The 20,516-nt window shown below is 50.0% G+C and overlaps 1 protein-coding gene across 1 annotated transcript; it reads left to right on the forward strand.

The window, feature by feature from the left end:
* The first annotated feature begins 489 nt into the window (after positions 1-489).
* Positions 490-18,887, forward strand: KLHL25 (kelch like family member 25). Its single transcript, XM_053988457.1, has 3 exons — positions 490-710; positions 10,727-12,557; positions 17,344-18,887. The coding sequence occupies exon 2, from the start codon at positions 10,744-10,746 to the stop codon at positions 12,511-12,513; it is 1,770 nt and encodes a 589-aa protein (XP_053844432.1). The 5' UTR covers positions 490-710; positions 10,727-10,743; the 3' UTR covers positions 12,514-12,557; positions 17,344-18,887.
* The last annotated feature ends 1,629 nt before the right edge of the window (positions 18,888-20,516 follow it).

A 20,516-nucleotide genomic window follows, 5' to 3' on the forward strand; every position in this document is an offset into this window, starting at 1 on the left:
AGCCGGCTTTTGCTGACGTTCCCTGTGCCGCCACAGGCGCGGGCGTGCGGTGGTGAGTGAGTGACACGCAGGGACATCACTCCGCGGGGCGCCCATCCTGCGGGGCACGCGGGGGCCGGGCCGGACCCTGCGGCGCGCTGACTGCGGGAGCAAAAGCCGGGGCAGAGGGGGACAGGTTCGTGCCAGGGCTGGCTCCGGAGGGGGCCGAAGCGCAGCGCGGGCCGTTCCCCCGCGAGCCCCGCAGCAACCGGCGCTGAGCCCGCGCCGAGCGGGCGCAGCTCGGCAGGGCCGGCCCGGCGGAAGGCGGCCCTCAGCGCCGGGGACCGACCGCTCGGCTCGCCCCGCCCACAAACCGCCCCCTCGCCCACACGCCGTCCTTCCGCCCTCCCATTGGTCGCTTCTCTCGTAGGGGGCGTGGCGAAATAAAACGTAACGTAAACGGCGCTCGCTGATTGGTGGGAGCGGCGGCGGGCGGCCCCGCCCCCGCGGTCCCACGCGCGGCCGGGCCCGCCCGGCGGGTACATTGTGCGCGGGGCCGCGCCGGGCCCGCTCCGCGCTCCAGCCCTGCAGCGCCGCAGCCCCGATCCCTGCATCCCGGCATCCCTGCGTCCCTGCATCCCGGCATCCCTGCGTCCCGGCATCCCGGCATCCCTGGCACCCCGCGCTGGGGGCTTCGCGGATCACGGAGATTTCGGCTCGGCCAAGCGGCGGTGAGTGTTTTCCCCCCAGATCCGGGTTGACGCGCCGCTGCCAGACCCTCTCCGAGCACAGGGCTTGCTGGGGTTCGGAGCGGCGGGCCGGGGATGTGCCGGCCCCCGGCAGGAGGGACCATGCGTGCTGCCCCGGTACCGGCCCGGGGCTTGCTAGGGCTTTGGAGCATCGTGTTCCATAGGCAGGAATCGGCAGGAAGAGGTTTATGGAGGGGAAGGTCTTTTCACTTCTAAAGCAAAATAAAAAAATTAAACTCCAGCTATTAATCTAATGAATCTGAAAGCCGAGTAGAATTGCTTTTTGCTTTGTGTTTTTTTTTTTTTTCTTCTCTTTCGTCCCTATATATATATATATATATCAAAACTGTGCTCCAAGGGACACAACTTCCATGACCTGTGATGAAATCAGTATTAAATCAGTTTGAACAAGACTGTCTAGAGAAATGAGCAGGTTTGTGTGAGTGACTGAGCTGAGCTGACAGAGGAGAAAAATAGTTGTTCCTCCTCCTGTCCTCACAGGCCCCTTCACATTTAAAAACGTTAAGAGGCTGTTTGGCAGTTGGGTTTCCTAATTTTTTTTTTTTGTCTTTATTTTCTTTATCTCTCCACTTGTGATTGTTGGGGTAGGGGACTTGGACCAGCCAGACCTGTGCTTGGAAAATCTGCCCTCAGCTTTGCATAAGCAGACAGCTGAATGTTTCATACTATTCCAGTGGAGAGTCCAAGTGTCATGATTGCTCTGTTTTCCTTTCCTGGCAGTCTCTGCCTGTGTTCTCTTGTGATCTGCTGGAGTGATTTCCTCAGTCAGGGTGCTGTGGCATTTTGTAGCGTTCCTCCAAACATACCTCTTCCTCTCCAGGACAGATCAAGAGCCACAAGAAAAAAACAAGCAGCTCTGTAACCTTTACACTTTGACAACTTCCCTTGTTTTTCCTTCTTCCTTCCTGCATCTTGTGACACTTGTTTTTATTGATGTTACCTTAGGAGCAACCCAAGATGTGTAACACAGCCCATGTGTTCTGGTGGTGGCCAGCTGCTGCTGTTGCCTCAGCTGCTCTGCTGACAGTCTCCATCCAGAGTTCTGAGCTCTCTTCTGCTTTCTTGTCTTTTCTCCTGAGCTCTCCTGTATGTTCTCCTCTCTGTCCATCTCTCAAAGAGTCTGACTCCTTAATGCTATAAGACCCTTTCTGGGGCCTCTCTGTTTTCCTGGTCCTGTTTTCTGCTGTAAATCAAATCTTATCTGAAAACATATTTTGTCTCTTTTGTGTCTTTAACCCCAGCCATCTGCTCTGGCTTATCTTTGTGATAAGCTCAAGTAAAGCACTTGGGGAGGAGGCATAGGTGGAAGTCTGCTCTGCAACAGGAAGGTGTGGGGTGACACAAGATTCTCAGAATTAGAAGCAGAGTGAAAATTGCTGCAGAGTTTCACCATAATTTGGACATGGGAGACTGTAAGCAGCTTCAGCGCTGAAGAGCTTAAATTTCCCATTCCTTTCTTGTCCGCTTTCTCAAGTATTTGAGGATTGTTATCTGAAGTCCTCCTGCCTCAGCATGTGTGTAGAGTGTGGTATCCTCTCATGCTGTGTTTGGGGCAGGCTCAAGTAACTCAAGCAGGGAGGTTGGTGTCTCAGATGTGCTTTTGCAGAGGAGTTAAGGCCAGTTGAAAATGGTTTGACTGAAGGAACAAGGCAAAATAATTTTGTAAAGGCGACAGCTTGGAGACAGATGACAAGATATTGCATAACATTATTCCAAATATGTGAAAATGAGCATGCGTCTGATCCATAAGATGGTTCTTCTGGCTCTGGAGGGAGTGCTGGACATGGTCTGGTATGGAGATAAGGAGTGTGTGCATATCTGTGTGTACGTATGCCACATGTGAATTATGATAGCATTTTTGTCCCCGTGACAGTGACCAGCCATTCCCAAAGCCTGCAGGAGTTCAGGTCCTTCTTAGCAGTCAGGGGAAGTTTTAGGCAATGTTTAGGAGGCGGATGAGTGAAACAGGAAGGGCAGGATGTGGCCATCTGTGGAGGTGGAAGAGGACAGGCAGAGTTGCGAGGTGCCATGGAAATGGCAGCATTACAAAAGAGTGTGGTGCAGTGCCTTGGCTTGGCCCTGAGCAGGTGGGGCAGGACAGGCAGAGCTGGCCCAGGGTGGCCGGGGCAGCCACAGCGCTCGCTGTGCTCAGGGACTGTGAAGGGGCAGGTTTGGGGCCGTGTCAGCACTTGACCTGAGGGCTGGATTTACTCCCCTCTTTCACGGGCTGTAGTTGAATTGCAGTGAGTGTAGCTGGCATTGCTGAAAACCGTGGCTGCAGGGATGCTGGCTAGGAGGCATTTAGCTGTAACAAGCCACCCCAAGCCCCCTGGCCTGACCTTTAACCACCATCACATCGCTCAGTCTTTGCTTATCAGCTTGATATCCCCGCAGTGACTATTAGTATCACTCCAGCCAGGACTGACAGCTCTGTCTTTCCCCATTGCTTGAGCCTGGGAATGCTGCATGTCCCATAAACATGTCTACTTGCTGACCATTAGGCTTTGCAAAGACTACCAGTTTTATATGATAGCCTGTCACATTGTGGCGAGGCAAATTGATTACTGTACCACACTGGCAATCACTCTGGTCTGCTTGCAGTATGTGTGCAGGATGCCTGGGGCAGCCTGGGCTGCTGCAGGGATACCACAGTGGCACAGAACGTGCAAGCTGGAGGTGTGGTTTGATGCCGTGTGAGTTCCGAAATTAAAAAATCAGAGGTTTTTTTGTTCCTTCTGTCCAGAGCCAGAGGGCAATAAGCAATGCCCTATCTTGCAGCCCCAGACCCTTCAATATCTGTCAGTGCTTTACAATCCAGTTGGGAATGGCTGGCCCCCGTGCCCAGCAGCATGAGGGGCTAATCCATTCAGGAGGCATGAGGGCCTCCCATCTCCATGGCTCTGAACTCCAGCCAGAATTGCAAATGAGCAAACCAAACCTGGCAGTTGTACCATGATCTCCTGCCTGGCAGGGGAGTGGGGAAGGCAAAACAAAACCCCAGCTTAACTGACCAGGCCCAAAATTGAAATCCTGCCCTGACAGCAGGCAGGCAGACAGACCTGTTTGGTGTGAGCATCCGTGACAGGGCTTTTGGTCAGCCAGGCCACTGGAGCACTCAGCTGTGCCAGCCTCAGAGCTGGGAGGGTGGGAGGATCTGAATAAGATCTCTGGAGTCAGCAGCTGCTGTGGTTATTCTGGCATTAATTTGATGTCTACCACATCTCATCTCCTAAACTCTCCCTGGGAAGTGGCATGTGGTTCCTGTGTTTGAAGTACCAAAGGCCTTTTGCCTTTGCAGCACATTAGCAAGTTTGGCTTGCTTGAAAAGGACTTTATCCTGCCCAGATGGGGCTGGGGTAGGTACTGCAATCAAGTAGACTGTTCCCATTCTGGAGCCTTTTTGGGTATAATTTGGAAGAGGGGATTGTGAACTCGCTTGCCTCTTCTGCACCCCCCCTATTCATTTTGCAAAACGCCTGTGATTGATCTGGCAGAATGGGGTGTATTCACAAGCAGAGCTGGAGGGCAGCAGGAAGGACAAAACCCCACCACAGCCTCTGAAATGAATCACAGGCTCTGAAAAGATCCGCTGGGGTTAAGGCGTAGCAGTGAAAAGCTATTGTCTGGAGCCTGGACTGTGGCTAAAAGCATTATTTATCCCAATTTGGGTAGTGGTTGTAGGAGGGCGTGGTATTCCCAGGAACAGCAAAGCCAGTGTGCTTAATGGTGAACATGAACTTTGATTGTGTCACAGGTAGCTCAAGAAGCTTTTTGGAGTATCACAGCTGCAGAGTAGCAAGTCCAATACCTAATTTGCAAATAGAACTGCATGGATTGCATACAAAGAGGTTTTCCTACAGGTATTTTTATTGTGGTTGGGGCATGGTTGCCTTTGACTCAGATGAACGCATGTCATAGATTTGAGGCACTACAGCCCCTTTTAGCAGTGCTTTTGTGAGACAATACAAGAATCTCACTAATTGGTTCAGCTTGGCAATAATGTTCTGATTTTCTATCAAGTGGCATTTAGTAGATTTTTGTGGTGGCTGTAGGCTCAGAGTGGGGCATGGGTTTAAAGGGAGGAATGGTGGGTACTACTGAAGATGGGATATGAGAATATGAGTAGGATACGAAACTCAGACTGAGTTTCAAAATGTTCAGATATGTACCCGGATCTTCTCCAGACAATCTGATTCCTGGAGCCTACAGAATTGGGCTTGGAAAACCTCCCAGTTTCTGTCTGAGCTAACAGAAGGAGCCTTTCACATGGTCTCTCTGTTTTCTGTCTAGGATGTACAGGCTAGACTAGGAAGTGAGAAAACGAGAAGAAATGATAAGGATGCCTCCCATTCTCAAAGGTTGGGGCAGGATCAGAAATTCTGCACTGGGGGGATGGAGTCAGCTGCCTTTCCTTTGTTTGCCTATTTGCAAATCTGGTGAAACATCAAGAGTTTGTCAGGAAGGGCAAATCCAGAGTGATACCCTCTGATTCACAGCAGTTACGTTGTCTGAATTCCAGCCTGCAAAATCCCAGTTGCATCTTTGCTGTGTTAGTCATCCTGAAGAGAACAGGATCAAATTTGGCTGACACAGGCAAAGCACTAAATTCACTGGAATTGCTGGAGATGAACGCAACCTGTAAGAGAGCAAAGTCTGCATGTAGGCACACAGTGTGGACAGAGCAGAGGGCATGCCTGGGAGATGATGTACTGAAGGTCCCATGCTGCCCACCTGGCAGCAGCCCAGGCTCCACACTCAACAAGTGTGGTGCTGCACTAAATGCCAGGTGCAATTTTAATTCCTTTCATCTCAAGCACTCTTGACAGAAGAGCATTTCCAGCAGCTCCAAGCTGTGTACCTGACGGTCCGCTGTGTTATGCAAGGACAGGAAAATCATCTGAAAGCATCTTCACATTTGTTCCTTCCCCTTTCTTGTTTTTTGTCTCTCCCCCACCATCCTTTCCTGTTTTCTGTTGGGTTTCTTCTGCTTTTAAAGCTCAAGCTGCCTCTGAGTACGTGAATGGCTGCATGTAACAGATCCCCTTTCTCAAACCTTTTGATGGTCTCCTGTGCTGGGAAATTGCATCTGAAACACGGCTGTATCTGGCTCTGTGTTTGACAGCATGATGCCTCATTGCTCTTTCTCCTAAGCAGTTTTGCAAGGAGCTCTTCCCTGTGAAGACAACACAGTAGGTGACTTTTATATTTCTACTTTGCTACTCTCTACAGTAAAAAGGGAGAAATTGGTTCTATAGCAGTAATTTTGGCCTGGGATAATGCTGCTGGCCTAAGCACCAGGTGGTGGAGTCCATGAGAGCATTAGAAAGGTACAGATATTTGGGATGAGAGAGCAGGCACATTACTAATTAAAAGAGAATTGATCCCACTGCTTTCAGGGAGAAGTTAAACTTTGACTGAATTAAAGACAGTGTTTCACCCAGCAGGGTTGATACTGTGAGATGGAGATAAAATAAAGATGAATCTTATGCCTGTTGTCACTGGTCATTCCAGGTGGGTCTGCTTTGATTTGGAAGGAGTGTCTGTATGTTGTAGTGCAGCCCATGCATAGAGGGGCCCATATGGCTTCTTGGAATGAAACTCTGCTGCAGTGTGAGCAGCTTTATCCAGGTCTTCTGAGCTGAGCCAGCAAGGAACCTTACTGCTTATTTGTTTACTTATTTACAGCTTTAAATAGTTCATGGTTGAGTGGGGCACAAAAATAAATGTGTTCTACTTGCTTCTTCTCTCATGGGCAAAACAGAAAGTGCCAGCTTTGGATCATGGGACTTGGGATCTTTGTTGGTGTTTAGCCAGCCTTTATGATTTTGGGAGAATATTCATAAACCCTGTAGTTTTGCTTTTCCAAGCAGAAACGATTCTTGATCCCCTGAAGTCCCAGTGGGGAGCATATTAATCACTCTCAAATCTTGTCCTCTTGAAAGCAAGCAGGATCTCAGCTGGTGATTCCCTGCAGGTAGTGAATGAAATTGGAGGTTTCTGGAGAGCCTGTTAGTTTGAGATGGAGGGGAACCCCAAGCCTGGCTAGTTATAGTTGATGTATCTGTAGCCTTTCTGAGCTATCCTCTCATATGCAGATCTTTTGTGATTGGGGACAGGCCTGATACAGCTTCAAAGTACCTGTCTAAGAGGCACTTTGATTTTTCAAGAGGTGGTAGAGTGTCTCCTGAGGTTCTCCTAAAGGGCTCTGGAAGGGTGACCCATCAGCCGACAGGGAAAGTCTGCTGGGGTGTGGTTTGTAGGAAGCAAAAGGCACTCGGACAGGAGAGCTGTGGTTCTTCATGTGGGGAGTTTGGCCAGCTCTGTGCTTTTGTTTTTCCCCTTGTTCTCTTTGCAAGCTTTATCCTGTCCAGAGAGACTGCTGGGGCGTTTTCTTCATGAGCTGAGATTTGAGGGGTCTTTTTTTCTTGAGCCAACTCCTTCCCTCTTTCAGGATTGCTGTCTGCCCTGTCTGGATGAGTGGAAGGATTTTCAAAGCAACCTTATCTTGCTCTGCTGGAAAAAACCTGTCTTTCCCATCCTGGCTGTACAAAGGCTGCAGACAGCCAGGAGAATACTTCAGCCAGCAGACAGCATTGGATAGCTGTCAAAAAGCTGATGCCCCTCTGCCCTCATCCATATGGAAGAAGGATTATTATCTGCCTCTGTGTGCACTAAGATCCCTTTAAAAGGTTATGCAGTAGATACTTATTTTTTCAATAACTGCATTTCGAGGGAAAAGAAATGAATGCAGCATGGAAAAATTCAAGCCCCAGTTTGTTCAGGTCATGCCTTCTGCAGTTCCCATTGACATGGCTGTTCCACAACAGCTTCCTGCATGATGGAAGATGCAGCTGGGAGCTCTGATAACCCCCAGGCTCTCACAGAGCAGGTGGGAGCTTGGAAAGGGCCACTGACAGGTTGCTTTGTGTAAAGTACTCCTCATCCAGAGTGGTTCTGCATTTTCTCTTTAGCTCAGTAGTTGGGTAAGGGAGCAAGGAGTGTGGTAGGGGCCAAAATGTGCCCTGCATGCCTCTGCTTCAGAGAAGTGCACGTGTCACAGGCCCAGCCTGCTCATGGCTGCAGTTAAACATGGCTTAAATTGAAGCATTCCTGTGCACATAGTGAAATTGTAGAAGACACTTTGCCTACGGGCCTCTTAGGTCTGTTGGTGCTACATTTTGGAAGAAACCTGCCAGATGAAGTAGCTGCTGCCTGCAGTTTCTGTTTGTCTGATATGGGTGAGATGATGCCCAGGTCTCTGGTAGACTGAGACATGCAGTGAGGGGAGTTTGTGAGGGGAAGGATTAGTGTGTGCCACTTTTCTGCTTGTGCCCAGCTATGGCAGGATCCAAGAAGCTCTCAGAAAAAGCTGTTTGGGTGTTCCTGAAAACCACTAGCAAGGCTTTCTGGTGAGATGGCTGCACCCCAGAGTTCAGGGGCTGCTTTAGTTTCAGTTTAATGTCTGTCTAGCCCTGCTTGTCTGTGACCAGTGATGTCCAGGAGAGGCCAAGTAAAGGGGTTCTAACTGTAGCCTCTTTAGCTTTCAGAATTCCAGCTGTGTTGGGGGTCAGTTGGTGCCTGTAGTGTACATGATAGAAAGAGCAGTGCTGGGAACTGGACTGCAACCTGCCAATTTACTCCCTGGATATTTTTCAATATGTATAAGATAGAAATATTATTTGCCTCCAAATTCCGTGGGATAGATATTTGATGCCTTAAATTTGAAATATGTGTGTGTGTGGGTGGGTGTACACATGTGATATATGTATGTGTCCTTATGTGTATGTATATATAAAAAATGGCCTTGCTGCAGCTTTTATATAGACATTTCAATTTCTAAATGACCTGCTCCTTCCACTCTGAGTAGGTGCTTTTAATCTTAGTGTCAGAAAAATCATTGCTGCTTTCCTGCAGTCTCTGTGTTTGTTTCCATAGCTGTCCTATATAAATTGCTTCTTTTTTTGTGCATAAGCAAATCAAATGTTAACACTGAATAGTTGACCTGAGCTGTGAGAAAAGAAAGCTGTAGCAGTGGCAGGGTGGTTTCTGAGGTTGTAGGAACAGGAACCTAAATCAATAGCTTTTAGCAGACTCATAAATGTTTCATTTGTATTCCTCGCTTCGGCATTGACATGGGAATCCAAATAACCCCTTAAATTAGTGTTGTTCCTGCGTTGGGTGTAGATGTTGGAAACATTTCCTTCAGATGCACTTCAAAGTGCTGTTCCATAATGGCATTTTCCTTCCTGTTTTGGAGCCTTGGTTCTGCACAGCCTCTAGTCACAAGTTGAAATGAGCTTGTCAGCCTCTATCCCAGGCTGCCCGAGTTTGGCCCATGGACATGGACATATCCCACCCGAGTACCCACATCAGTGTTCTGCCCCAACTCAGAGGCTGAGTAGGACTTGTGGCTGCTTGGGCAAGCTGTTGTTTCTGCATGGAGAAGCACAGAGACTTTTGGCTGGACTGTGACACAGCGCTGAGGAATGAGTGAGATCTTGAGAAGACCAACCTCAATAACTCTTGACAGCAGGTGGGGAAGAAGCAACATGCCCACAACTGTTTGTCTAACTCAGACTATTTTGGAGGCGCTGGAAAAGCAGGGGCAGGAAGCTCATGAGCAGAGCTTGAGTCAGGCAACTTATCTGGCCATCTGCCTCCTCCTGAGGTCATCCACCCATGGAGTGTGGGAGGGTTGAGGAGCTCCAGGTCACTGCCAGGTCAAGGCTGTGACCTGCTGGCAGCCTGGGAGCACAGCGGCCATTCTCTCAGCATTTTTGGTTTCCTCCAAGACCCCAGTGCTGACTGGGGAGGACTGGGCTCATCTGCAGACCTTGTGTTTGCAGGCTGGAAAGACCCTTGAGAAATCCCAGCCTGTGAAGAGCAAGTTAAAAGAAACCCCATCCAAGCAACATTAACAAAAAGAACCCATCTAAAAACCCTTCCCCAACTGTCTTGTCTAAACAATGCAGTGACTGGAGTGAAGGTTGACCCCATTTTGATTTTTTTCAGGTTCATTTTTCAAACCTCGGGACAACTTCTGTATTCACTTTCTCCTGTAAGAGAGGGCTGTGCTTGTGTATCTGTCTGTCTGCTTTAGTTACATGGGAAGCAAAATAACAGCTGGCTAAAGTATTTTTGAGTAAATTACTTGGATTTTATCATCTAGGTAGAATTAATTTGATTAGTCCAAAGGGGTTTTCTTCTGCAGGCAAGGATTGGTATTAGGTAGCACTTAAGTGAAATAGTAGCTAATAAAAGCTTTGTGTTTGATTCTGCCTGTCTGGTAAAAAACATAATTTGTGTTTTTCTGTTGTTTTATTCTGAATAGAATCTGTCCAGAAAAATGTTTAAGTCACATGAGGTGTCTGGTGAGTTTTATCATCAAAAAGTGCAACAAATGGGTTTGGTAAAATCGGTTCAAACTTTTGGCTTCTGCTGGTAATTAAATATTTTGTAAATAAAACCTGTACCAGTTGCTTTTCCTAAACCTGCAGTAATCTACATGAAAATCAGAAGCCAAACTTAATTTCTGCTGAGCCAAGAACAGACCAATGCCCTTTATCCTGGATAGTCTGCTCTCTCTATGCTGTTTTCTAAGGAAAAATAACTCTTCTGCGGTTTGCCAATACCCTCTGGGGGCTGTTGAAACAATCTACACCAAGTTTGGTGTTTGATTGCCTCACTTTGTTGCTCCTTTGTTGAAACCAAAGCAGAATTTCCCCCTTCACCCTGCTCTGCCTTCTCGCCCTGCTCAGCCTGAGTTAAATTTTTTGGAGGATGCGAGGGTGCAGGAGGAAAGGGCTGTGCAAGCCAGGGTGCAGGAGCAGCCACGGAGCAGGAGCCACGGGGATGTCACCTGGTGCTTTGAGATCCACTGGCAGCGTACCAGGGTTGGATAACTAATGCGTGTGTTCTCCATGCCTTATATCAGTCAGGACAAGGGAATAACGGTTTCCCCGTTTGTCTCCCCGCAGGCAAGAGCTCTGCCACCATGTCCGTCAGCGTCCACGAGAACCGTAAATCCCGCACCAGCACCGGCTCCATGAACATCTTGCTTTTTCACAAGGCCTCCCACCCGGACTGCGTCCTGTCCCACCTGAACACCCTGCGGAAGCACTGCATGTTCACCGATGTCACCCTTTGGGCAGGGAACAGGTCGTTCCCGTGCCATCGGGCAGTGCTGGCTGCCTCCAGCAGGTACTTCGAGGCCATGTTCAGCAACGGCCTCCGGGAGAGCCTGGATGACGAGGTGAACTTCCATGACAGCCTCCACCCAGAGGTGCTGGAGCTACTGCTGGACTTTGCTTACTCCTCTCGGATCATTATCAACGAGGAGAATGCCGAGTCCCTCCTGGAGGCTGGGGACATGCTGCAGTTCCATGATGTCCGAGATGCAGCGGCTGAGTTCCTGGAGAAGAACCTCTACCCTTCCAACTGCCTGGGCATGATGCTGCTCTCGGACGCTCATCAGTGCCGGCGGCTCTATGAGCTCTCCTGGAGGATGTGCCTGGTCAACTTTGAGACTGTTCACAAGAGTGAGGACTTCAACAACCTTTCCAAGGACACTTTGCTGGACCTCATCTCCAGTGATGAGCTGGAAATCGAGGATGAAGAAAAGGTCTTTAAGGCTGTCATGCAGTGGGTGAAATACGATCTGGATGAACGGAAGGCTTATCTCCCAGAACTTCTGAGGAATGTCCGTCTGGCTTTGCTTCCTTCCGAATGCCTCAAGGAAGCCTTGGCTTGCGAGGACTTGATCATGGTGGATGAAAGGAGCAAGCTTGTCCTGGATGAAGCTATTCAGTGCAAGAAGAAGATCCTCCAGAATGATGGGGTGGTCACCAGCCTCTGTGCCAGGCCTCGCAAAGCTGGGCACACCTTGCTGATCCTGGGAGGACAAACCTTCATGTGTGATAAGATCTACCAAGTGGATCAAAAAGCAAAGGAAATTATTCCCAAAGCAGACCTGCCAAGTCCACGGAAGGAGTTCAGTGCCTGTGCCATCGGCTGCAAAGTGTACATCACTGGAGGCAGGGGCTCAGAGAACGGGGTCTCCAAAGATGTTTGGGTTTATGACACCGTGCATGAGGAATGGTCCAAAGCTGCCCCAATGTTAATTGCTCGGTTTGGGCACGGCTCAGCCGAATTGGAAAACTGCTTGTATGTGGTTGGTGGACACACTGCAGTAGCTGGAGTCTTCCCTGCATCTCCTTCTGTTTCCTTGAAGCAAGTAGAGAAGTATGACCCCATATCCAACAAGTGGATGATGGTGGCTCCGTTGAGAGACGGAGTGAGCAACGCTGCGGTGGTGAGCGCCAGGCTGAAGCTCTTTGTCTTCGGTGGGACCAGCATCCATCGAGACATGGTGTCCAAAGTCCAGTGCTATGATCCAGCTGAGAACCGATGGATGATCAAAGCCGAGTGCCCGCAGCCCTGGCGCTACACGGCGGCCGCTGTCCTGGGCAGCCAGATTTTCATCATGGGAGGAGACACAGAGTTCACGGCAGCCTCCGCCTACCGCTTCGACTGCGAGACGGACCAGTGGACGCGCATCGGGGACATGACGGCCAAGCGCATGTCCTGCCACGCCCTGGCCTCGGGGAATAAACTCTATGTGGTAGGAGGGTACTTCGGCACTCAGAGGTGCAAAACGCTGGACTGCTATGACCCTATGTCAGACACCTGGAACTGTATCACCACGGTGCCTTACTCGCTCATCCCCACAGCTTTTGTCAGCACCTGGAAGCACTTGCCCTCGTGATGAGGGGCAGGGCCTGGGGGCTTGTTTCCAGGAGGTCAGTGAAGGTAAGGGTCTCTTCCTCTTAAATTAAAAATGACTGTCTTGCCTCAATTTTATCTCCACACACCATGCTGAAGCCACAGGTGCTGATGAAGGGAAGGGAACATTTAAAAGTGGGATACAGAGCCAGGAAAGAATAACCAGCTCTGCAGTGCTCTAGTATAAGTTTAGATAGTCCCAAGAGCTCTCTTATTTCCTGGTGATCCTCACGGTATCTTAAGAGATACATGTACATAGATGGGGCTTCTCTCCCTCTGCTCCAAGGTAGTTGGATGTACCAGCCACACCCTTCTGTGGGGGAGTGGATGGGCAGATGAGTCCACACCTGCTCTCACCACGGAGTACATCCTGTTCCCATGCAGTTGAAAGAGTTAAGGTTCCTAAAAACACTTGTATGTGACTCCTGGGAGATACCAGGGCAATAAGCGCTTTGGAATGTCTCAGTAGTTTGATATTTTTACTGATTTTCTGGGTGATGTATTTAGAACTGATGAATATGTGGGCAAGTGACCCGTGGAATGCCAGCAAATCCTGGTTCTCTTTTTATGCTCTCTGTTTACATTTCAGTGGGTAGCAGAAGCAAAAGCCATGTTGCATTTGATAGTCTTAGTGTTTATTTATCATCCAAACAGTTGCTTGTTAAATCAGAACTTCTGAGACTTCTGTGTCAGACCTGAGTGGGAGGGAAGGGGTTTTGTAACCAGAAGAATGTATTTATCAGTGTTTTGGGTTGTGTGAGAATAAGAAAGTTGGTGGAAACCCGTGATGTTGTGTCTCATTCTGGCGCTCCGGTTTTCTCTTGCTCAGGGAAGGTGCTCCTGCAGTGCCCCTGGTACAGGGTTTCTGGTTCCTCCTCTCTCCTCCCTAGTGGGGTGTTTGGTTGCCATTCTGGTTGTCAGTGTGGCTCCACAGGGCTTTGCATGTCCTCACCAACCTGTGCTGAGATGCAGCTGGCCTGGCAAAGCCCAAAAACACTTCTCAACTTGCATTGTGAAAGCAGATAGTGATACAGGCAACACTTAGATAGCATCACCTTCCCAGGAAGTCAGTAACACATCTGCTAGCTCAGTGTGCAGGTTTCTCAGTGCCAGCAGCACACGCTGCCCTGCTTTGGTGGTTGCAGCCTACACCCCAGCCAGCTGAAGGAGCTGGGAAACCCTCACATATGGGTGTGGGATTGACAAGCTTCACTTACAGTTTTATTTGGAAAGTGAGGACTGCGGGGAGGGAAATTCTTCCACAGACTCATCAAAATCCACTTCACTTAATGCAGGGGAGAAGGAATGCTGCCCAAACCCTCTAACACCCTCTCACTTCCCTGCTTTCCACTTGGTGTGGTTGGTGTGCCTGGGAATCGCCCAGTGGGTGAAATTGCTGGCACCTCCCAGTGATCATCTTTTTTGATGCCAGATGGGAACCAAGGAGGAGTTCCTGGCACCTCAGCCAGGCATTAGCCCAATGTGACCACCTGCTTTTCTCAGGTGGGAAAAAAATCACCCAGGGCATTATGCTGGCCTTTGTGAAACACCTGGTTTTAACATGGGTTGGACCACCATGAGGGAAGGGCAAGAGTGGAAGGGGTTAAAATGAGACCTTAAAGTGTTCCCAGCACTGTAAGATAAAGGCCTTTCCAAATTCTCCTCCTCAGGCGTTGCCTAGCATCTGTCACAGTGGCTCAGTAATCTAATTAACTGTCACTCGGCTATTAAATATTGCAGTGAGGACTCCATCATTTTCAGCTCAGGTCAATGAGGCCTCCCTTTAAGAGCCGTCCTAGAGCTGACAGTTAATTTTCTCTGGTAGCAGATGCGTCGGAATATTAAAGCCCAACACCAGCCACATGGCTGGGAATAGGAATAGGGAGCAGTTTGAGATGGGAGTCGATTCCTCAGCCACTGAATAAAAAACAAAGTCACAATGATGTTATTTTCCTCTCCTACTTTTTTTCCTCCCTCCTGTATTTGGGTTCTTCAGACCTAATAAACAGCTTTGTGGGGGTTGTATTGATACTTTTTCCCCCCTGTAATCGGGAGCTTGACACAAGCACAGAAAACTAGGAACTGCAAATAAAACTGGTGAAAAGTCACTGTGTGAGGGTTTTATGTGCTTTTTTGGCTCTGCCTCCAGTCTTCAGTTAAAAGAACTATTTAAAATACACGCAAGCTCTTGCCAGAAAGAATGTCTGTCCATGTGATTTTTCTAGAGTGAGGGTTTGTTTTTTTTAAATAAATTTTATTTCATTTAGTGAGTGAATGTCCCTGATGTGTACATGCTGCCCACACTGCAGCAGCCACATCCCCTGTGCCTGCCTTGGCTGTCCTAGCTGTGCAAAAACTGGGCTTGGGAACTGGGGTAATTGGCTGTAGGATCCTATGGCTATGATCCAGTTCACCCCATTGTCCTTGGCAGGTCTGGCCAAGGAGTTTTCTGCTTTGCAGCTCCCACCGTGGAAGGTCTCTGCTCAAACACCTGATTTGGCCCTTATGGGATCCTTCTTCAAGTAGGGATGCCCAGAAGGCAGGCTGGCCAGCACCTGCCCACTTTCCTATGGAATTGCCTGCCCTCACCTGGAAAAACTCAGGAGCAACCACCCCTCAGAGCAGAGCAACCTGGGCTGGTGGAAAAAGGCCTGGGCAGTCACACGGCAGGACACAGTACTTTTTACTCATGGAAAAAACAACCTCCCACCTGTAAACTAGTCCCTGAAAACCAAATAGTCTGTCCTTGACAAATGTTGGTCATAAACCACCCAGCCTGCTTTTCATATAAAGCATAAAACTGATCAGCTGGAAAAGCTTCCTTGAGGGCATGGCCTTGGCCCTTCCCAGACAGAGCGGGGACACGTTTCAGCAGAGGTCCCAGCACTGCTGCCAAGGAGGCCGTGTGACATTAATTTAGTGCTTATTACCCACAGTTAATTCCAGGGATCAAGTGTGATTAGCAATATGAAACGTGAAAGCCTCATCTCCTCCCACCCGAAGTGGTGGAGCCATAGGGGAGGCAAAACATGACAAATGAGCACTCGACTAATAAAGACTCTGTGTTGATAAGGACAAGTACAGCCCAGCCCGGGGGAGGGTGGTGGGTGGTTTGTCACAGTCCTGTGCAGAGACAGTGGATGGGGACAACTCAACCCCTCCCCAGAGGTGACTTCAGGCAGCACCAGGAACAGGTTCTCCAAGCTGCCTGACTCCACATTAAAGTGGCTTCTCCAAACTATCTGTCCTGTGTGACACTCTCATTTTCACAGAGCAGAGTCACAGATGGGGGTGGGATGGTCACTTCAGATTTCGTGGTCCAGCCAGGGAAGGTGAATTAGAAGGAGGAGTCACTGCATCCCTCTGTGCTGCCTCCTGAGCCTCAAATGCTCTGCTGGGATGGATATGGTGGAATTTCCATCTCCAAACAAACAGGACATCAAGCATCAAGGAGCCAGGAGTTCCCCTGCCCAGAGGTTCCTAATTAGGTGCTTTTTAGCTCCTGCAGGACCCTCCTCACAGTCTTCACTGTAGGGAGCAGAGGTTGGTGGCTGGGCAGTGCTCAGGCACTGCTGATTTCTGGGACACATCCAAAAGCTCAGAGTTGATTTTGTGGCTTCCACTGGAGCCCCTTGGTGTGCTTAGCTCCCATGAGGGCTGCCCGTGGCACCAGCAGCTGGTGCCTGCCTTTGGGTGGGCGCTGAGTGACTGAGGCTGAGGGGTTTTGAGGCTGTTCTGAAAACACCTGAATTCTGAAGGCACCCGAAATCTGAACTTTGGCCCCAGAGCTCCTGCAAAGATTTAGGCTGCGTGCCAGGCCCTGAGCTGTATTCTGATACCACACTCACACAAGGAATTGGGTCAGTTCCATGGCTTTTCCTGGTTATTATATTACAGCTTAGACAACAAGCCTTTTGCAAAGACACTTTTACAGCTGCCTGGTGTGGCTCCCTTCCACATGGAGCAGTGCTTTCACCTTGCAGTGTGCATCATTCCTGGTTCCATCCACAGAGCCCTTCTCACAGAAAGGCAGCTTCCCATGCCAAGACCTGTGTACCTGCGAAGAGCAGCCTGAAAAAAAATCAGGATATCTCCTGGCTCCTAGAGGCTGCTGCTCACCTGCATGCTGCTGGGGTGGGTGGTTGCTTGCAACCTGCTGGAATTCCTGGAACCGAGTCACAGCTGGTTTCTCCCTGTGGCTCCTAGGGAAACCCATTTGCATGTGTATAATAGGGAGGCCGGATAAACAGGGATTGCAGTTTTTCTGCCACTGCTGCTCTTTCCAAGTGGCTGGCTGTCTCTGAAGCCAGTTTATCAAGCAGTGTTGGAAGGGAGTGGCTGGCCTGGGGAGGAAAGTCGATGAAAATCAGGCTTTTCCTAACCCTGGGCAGATGGAAACATGTGCAGTCTGAGCTTGGCCCCAGACTGTATTAATCAACCCCTTGGAAATGTCAGTGATACGGATGTTTTTGGAGGAACCTGTGGAAAAAGAGAAAAAGGGTCTTTTTGTTTTCTCTGTTCATGGGCCCTCCTCCCTGCCCTAAAAAAAAAAAACAGAGTGAAAACTTTTCCCTCAATTTTTCATTCCCTTATCATGTCCACCAAAGTTTGCTGCCTGGCTCTGAGCCCTCCCCAGGCGAAGCCCCCTCTCCTGTCCTGCACAAGCAAAGGACACCCCAACTCCTAAAGAAGCCAGCTGCTTTCCACCTCCACCCATCTCAGGGAGTCGGGGTGGGGGTTACCCCAGTGAGTACCTTGTGTGGGCTGAGCTGAACATCACACCCGTTAATGAGCTTTCTCTTTCCTTCCCCAGATGCCAGAGCCACATCCATGTCCCCTCTCTTGCGGCTGGAGCCAACACAGTGACCGAGAGCCTCCTGTCCTCCCGCACAGGACTCCAAGGCAACTTCCACGTCCCTTTCTGACAGCAGGAGTGGGAGGCACAGCTGGGCCCCCACTGCCAGCATCACGCCAGGGGGTCACCAAGGGCTACCCAGCCCCACCACTGGTCACTGGCCACTGAGCAGGGATGGAGCCAAGTGCGCTGCCTTGCCAGGCTGGGCACAGGGATGGCTTGTGGGCTACTATGGACCAATAGGGTTGGGGAGATGGAGACTTCATCCCTCAGCAGTTGGTAGCCCTTTGGGCTGGGTAGCCCTTTTTGTTACTCAGTTGGGGGGCTTAAGAGATTAATATGTTTTTCTCTAAGGCAGTGAACTTGCCATTGGCAGTGCTTGCTGCTTGGGTGACTTGGAAGTGTTTGTTAAAGGGAACAAGGTGAGAGCGCCTGGCTCTCCCCATCCTCTGGCCATTTCATGGAGGCAATGGCTATTGAAATATTAAAACACGGGAGCTTGGGATGGCTGCCAGCAGCACCACATACTGTGACAAAACAGGGCAGATGCCTTTTGGATTGTACTTTGGGCCTTTTAAATTTTTCCCCCCTCCCTTTCCTTGCTGCTGTGATTTGGTCAGAGGCCGGGTAGCTCCCCACACACAGCTGCTGGGAAGAGCACAGGGCTCTGTTAGTGTGCCAAGGCAGCAGCACCACTGCCAAGATATTCCCCAGATAAAGCCCACTGCATGCTCAGAGCCGGTCTGCTGAGCTTCCCTGCGCGTGGGTGAGGCTCTCATTAGCAAAGGAGCAGAAAAAGGGGTGCAGTGGGGAGCGCTCGTGCCTTGGGAAGCGGCACCATGGCTCCAGCAAGGCCTCAGAGGGAGAGCAAGAGAATTAGGGCAGCATTGCAGGGTGGTCTGGGGAAGGATCCCCCTCCTTCCTGCTGCACCCCACAGCCTGACTTCCCCTTGGAGAGAGCTGAGCATTTCTGACGGCGTGCTGCCTGCCAGCGGTTGGGCTGAGGCTGCCCCAGGTTATCCACGCACGCTGCCTGCCAACTGTGTTTGAGATTATGCATCCAAGAGCTGTCAGCCCGAGCCATTCCTCATTTTGCTGTGGAGGAAGGCACGTGGATTTCGGCTGTCAGTACAGGGATGCAGCTCCTGGCCTCTCTGGGACTGGCCACTGCTGAGGACTGGTCCTGCACTGCCCCAGCATCCTGCTTCCCTGCACAGCAGATCTCCAGATTCTCCAGGCTCGCCTTGCCCCTGGATGAGGCTGGCCTGCAGCCTGGCCAGCTGAATGATGCAATGCCATGAAAAGCCTTGACACAGCTTCAAACAGCAGAGGTCTTTTCGGAGCAGCGGGTGCCCGTCGCTGCCGGGAAGAACACACGTTCCGCACAGCCAGTCTGCGATGAGCTGGATGACGTTTATTTACATCTTCTACTCCTTTTTTTTTTTTTTTTTCCCTTCAGCTGCTTGTGAACTTTAATAAAAATGATGATCTGGGAAACTGTTTGTGTGTTTTTCACAGGAGTCTTCATTCAGAAGTTGGATTTAGGTCTAATAACAGGGCCGAGGACTAATAACAGGGTTGGCACTCCATGGGGTGGTTCACAAACAGCCTCCAAAGCAACCAGCCCAGCTGTAATTATTATTGCTTCAGTGCTTGGGAAACTGAGGCACAATGTCAAGTGTCTTGTCCAAGGTTAATGGTAGATCTGGGAACTAAGTCCAGGGCTCCTCATGTCCTGAGGACATCATGTGGCTCTCTGTTCTACAGCTGCTCTCACTCAGCTCATCCATGCCATGGTTTCAGGAGAACTTGCAAGTCTGCAGTGCCAATAACACCTGCCAAATAGGTTGAGGGGCCCAGCACAGACACAGCCGTACTCCTGCAGGGAAAGCCAGTAATTCTAAGGAAGACAAGAAGGATTCATGCTTCTGTTTTCCTTATTTGCCTTCTCTTGGCTGCTGCAGCTCCCAAGAAAGGGGCCTTTTGACAGGAGAGATGCGCTTTCCAGCTGGAGCTCCTTTCCATGCTCCTCTTCATGTGCATCTCAGAGGAGCACACAGAGGCACAGGGAGATTCAGCCCTGCTCTGGGAACACTCTGGGAGGGTTTTCCCTCCCTACAAGACCAGCAGCTCCAGCTGTGCTCAGGGCTGGGATTGTAGGAGCATTGCTCAGAGCAGCAAATCTGCACCAGGCAAATTTGTATTTGCCTCCTCCTCTTGTAGCAGGGGCTGTTGGGCTTGGGAAGCAAAACTTCCTATGGGTGTTATACAGGGTCTCAAAGGGATTTGGAGCCTGAATTTCTGAGCTGCAAAGGAGACAGGGAACCTGTCCCCTTGCCTGCAGGAGCTGGGTGGGCAGCAGCATTAGCTGATGTGAGCTGGGTAGATATGAATGTACAGCTCCATAGAAAAAGCTCATTAAAGACCCCTTTGAGAAACCAATTCAGGGTAGAAATTACTGTTTGATGAGCAGGAGAGGGGGAAAAGAGGAGGGGGGAGGATGTGAATGAAATCCCCTATAGTTTTGTTGATTCAGGTTTTATATGCAACTCTGGGACTTTAAATAGCAGCTGGGGAGGCTTTGCAATAGGCTTGCTTTGATATGAGCCATGCAGAGACCTGCTCTTTTGTATTTATTCTGGAGCTTGCCTGAAAGACAATTCAAAAGCAATCAGCAGCTGCTGTGACAGCAGCGACCTGTTGCTATGGAATTAGAAGTAATGAGAAATACAAAGGTTTCTTGGTTAGCAGCAACAGAATAAGAGGGGAGCAGGAGATAGAAGTGGTTGTAACAGAAAAAAAGCTACAGCCAGAGCCAGGCTGGCATTTAAATGGGAGGTACAGGGGTAGAAATGTAAATGTGATTTGTTTTCCTTTTAAAAAGAGCTCTTTTGCCATCTCAGCAGGTCAGGCTCAGCTTTGTCTGGGAGTGAGCACTTAGGAAAGTCTCATCTGGTGGTGGTGCTGGAGTTGTGTGTTCCCAGGCTCCTGGGAAACAAGCCCACACTCTATAGCCAGCCCTCGCTGTGGGGTGTCAGAAGCTCAGACATCTTCCCCTGGAGTGCCAGGATCCCAGCATGGAGATCCCTGGAGGAGCAGGGGGGCTCGTCCCACACCTCCCTTGTTCTGCA

Source organism: Vidua macroura, chromosome 12 (assembly GCF_024509145.1).
Source record: "Vidua macroura isolate BioBank_ID:100142 chromosome 12, ASM2450914v1, whole genome shotgun sequence".
In the NCBI taxonomy this organism is placed as follows: domain Eukaryota; kingdom Metazoa; phylum Chordata; class Aves; order Passeriformes; family Viduidae; genus Vidua; species Vidua macroura.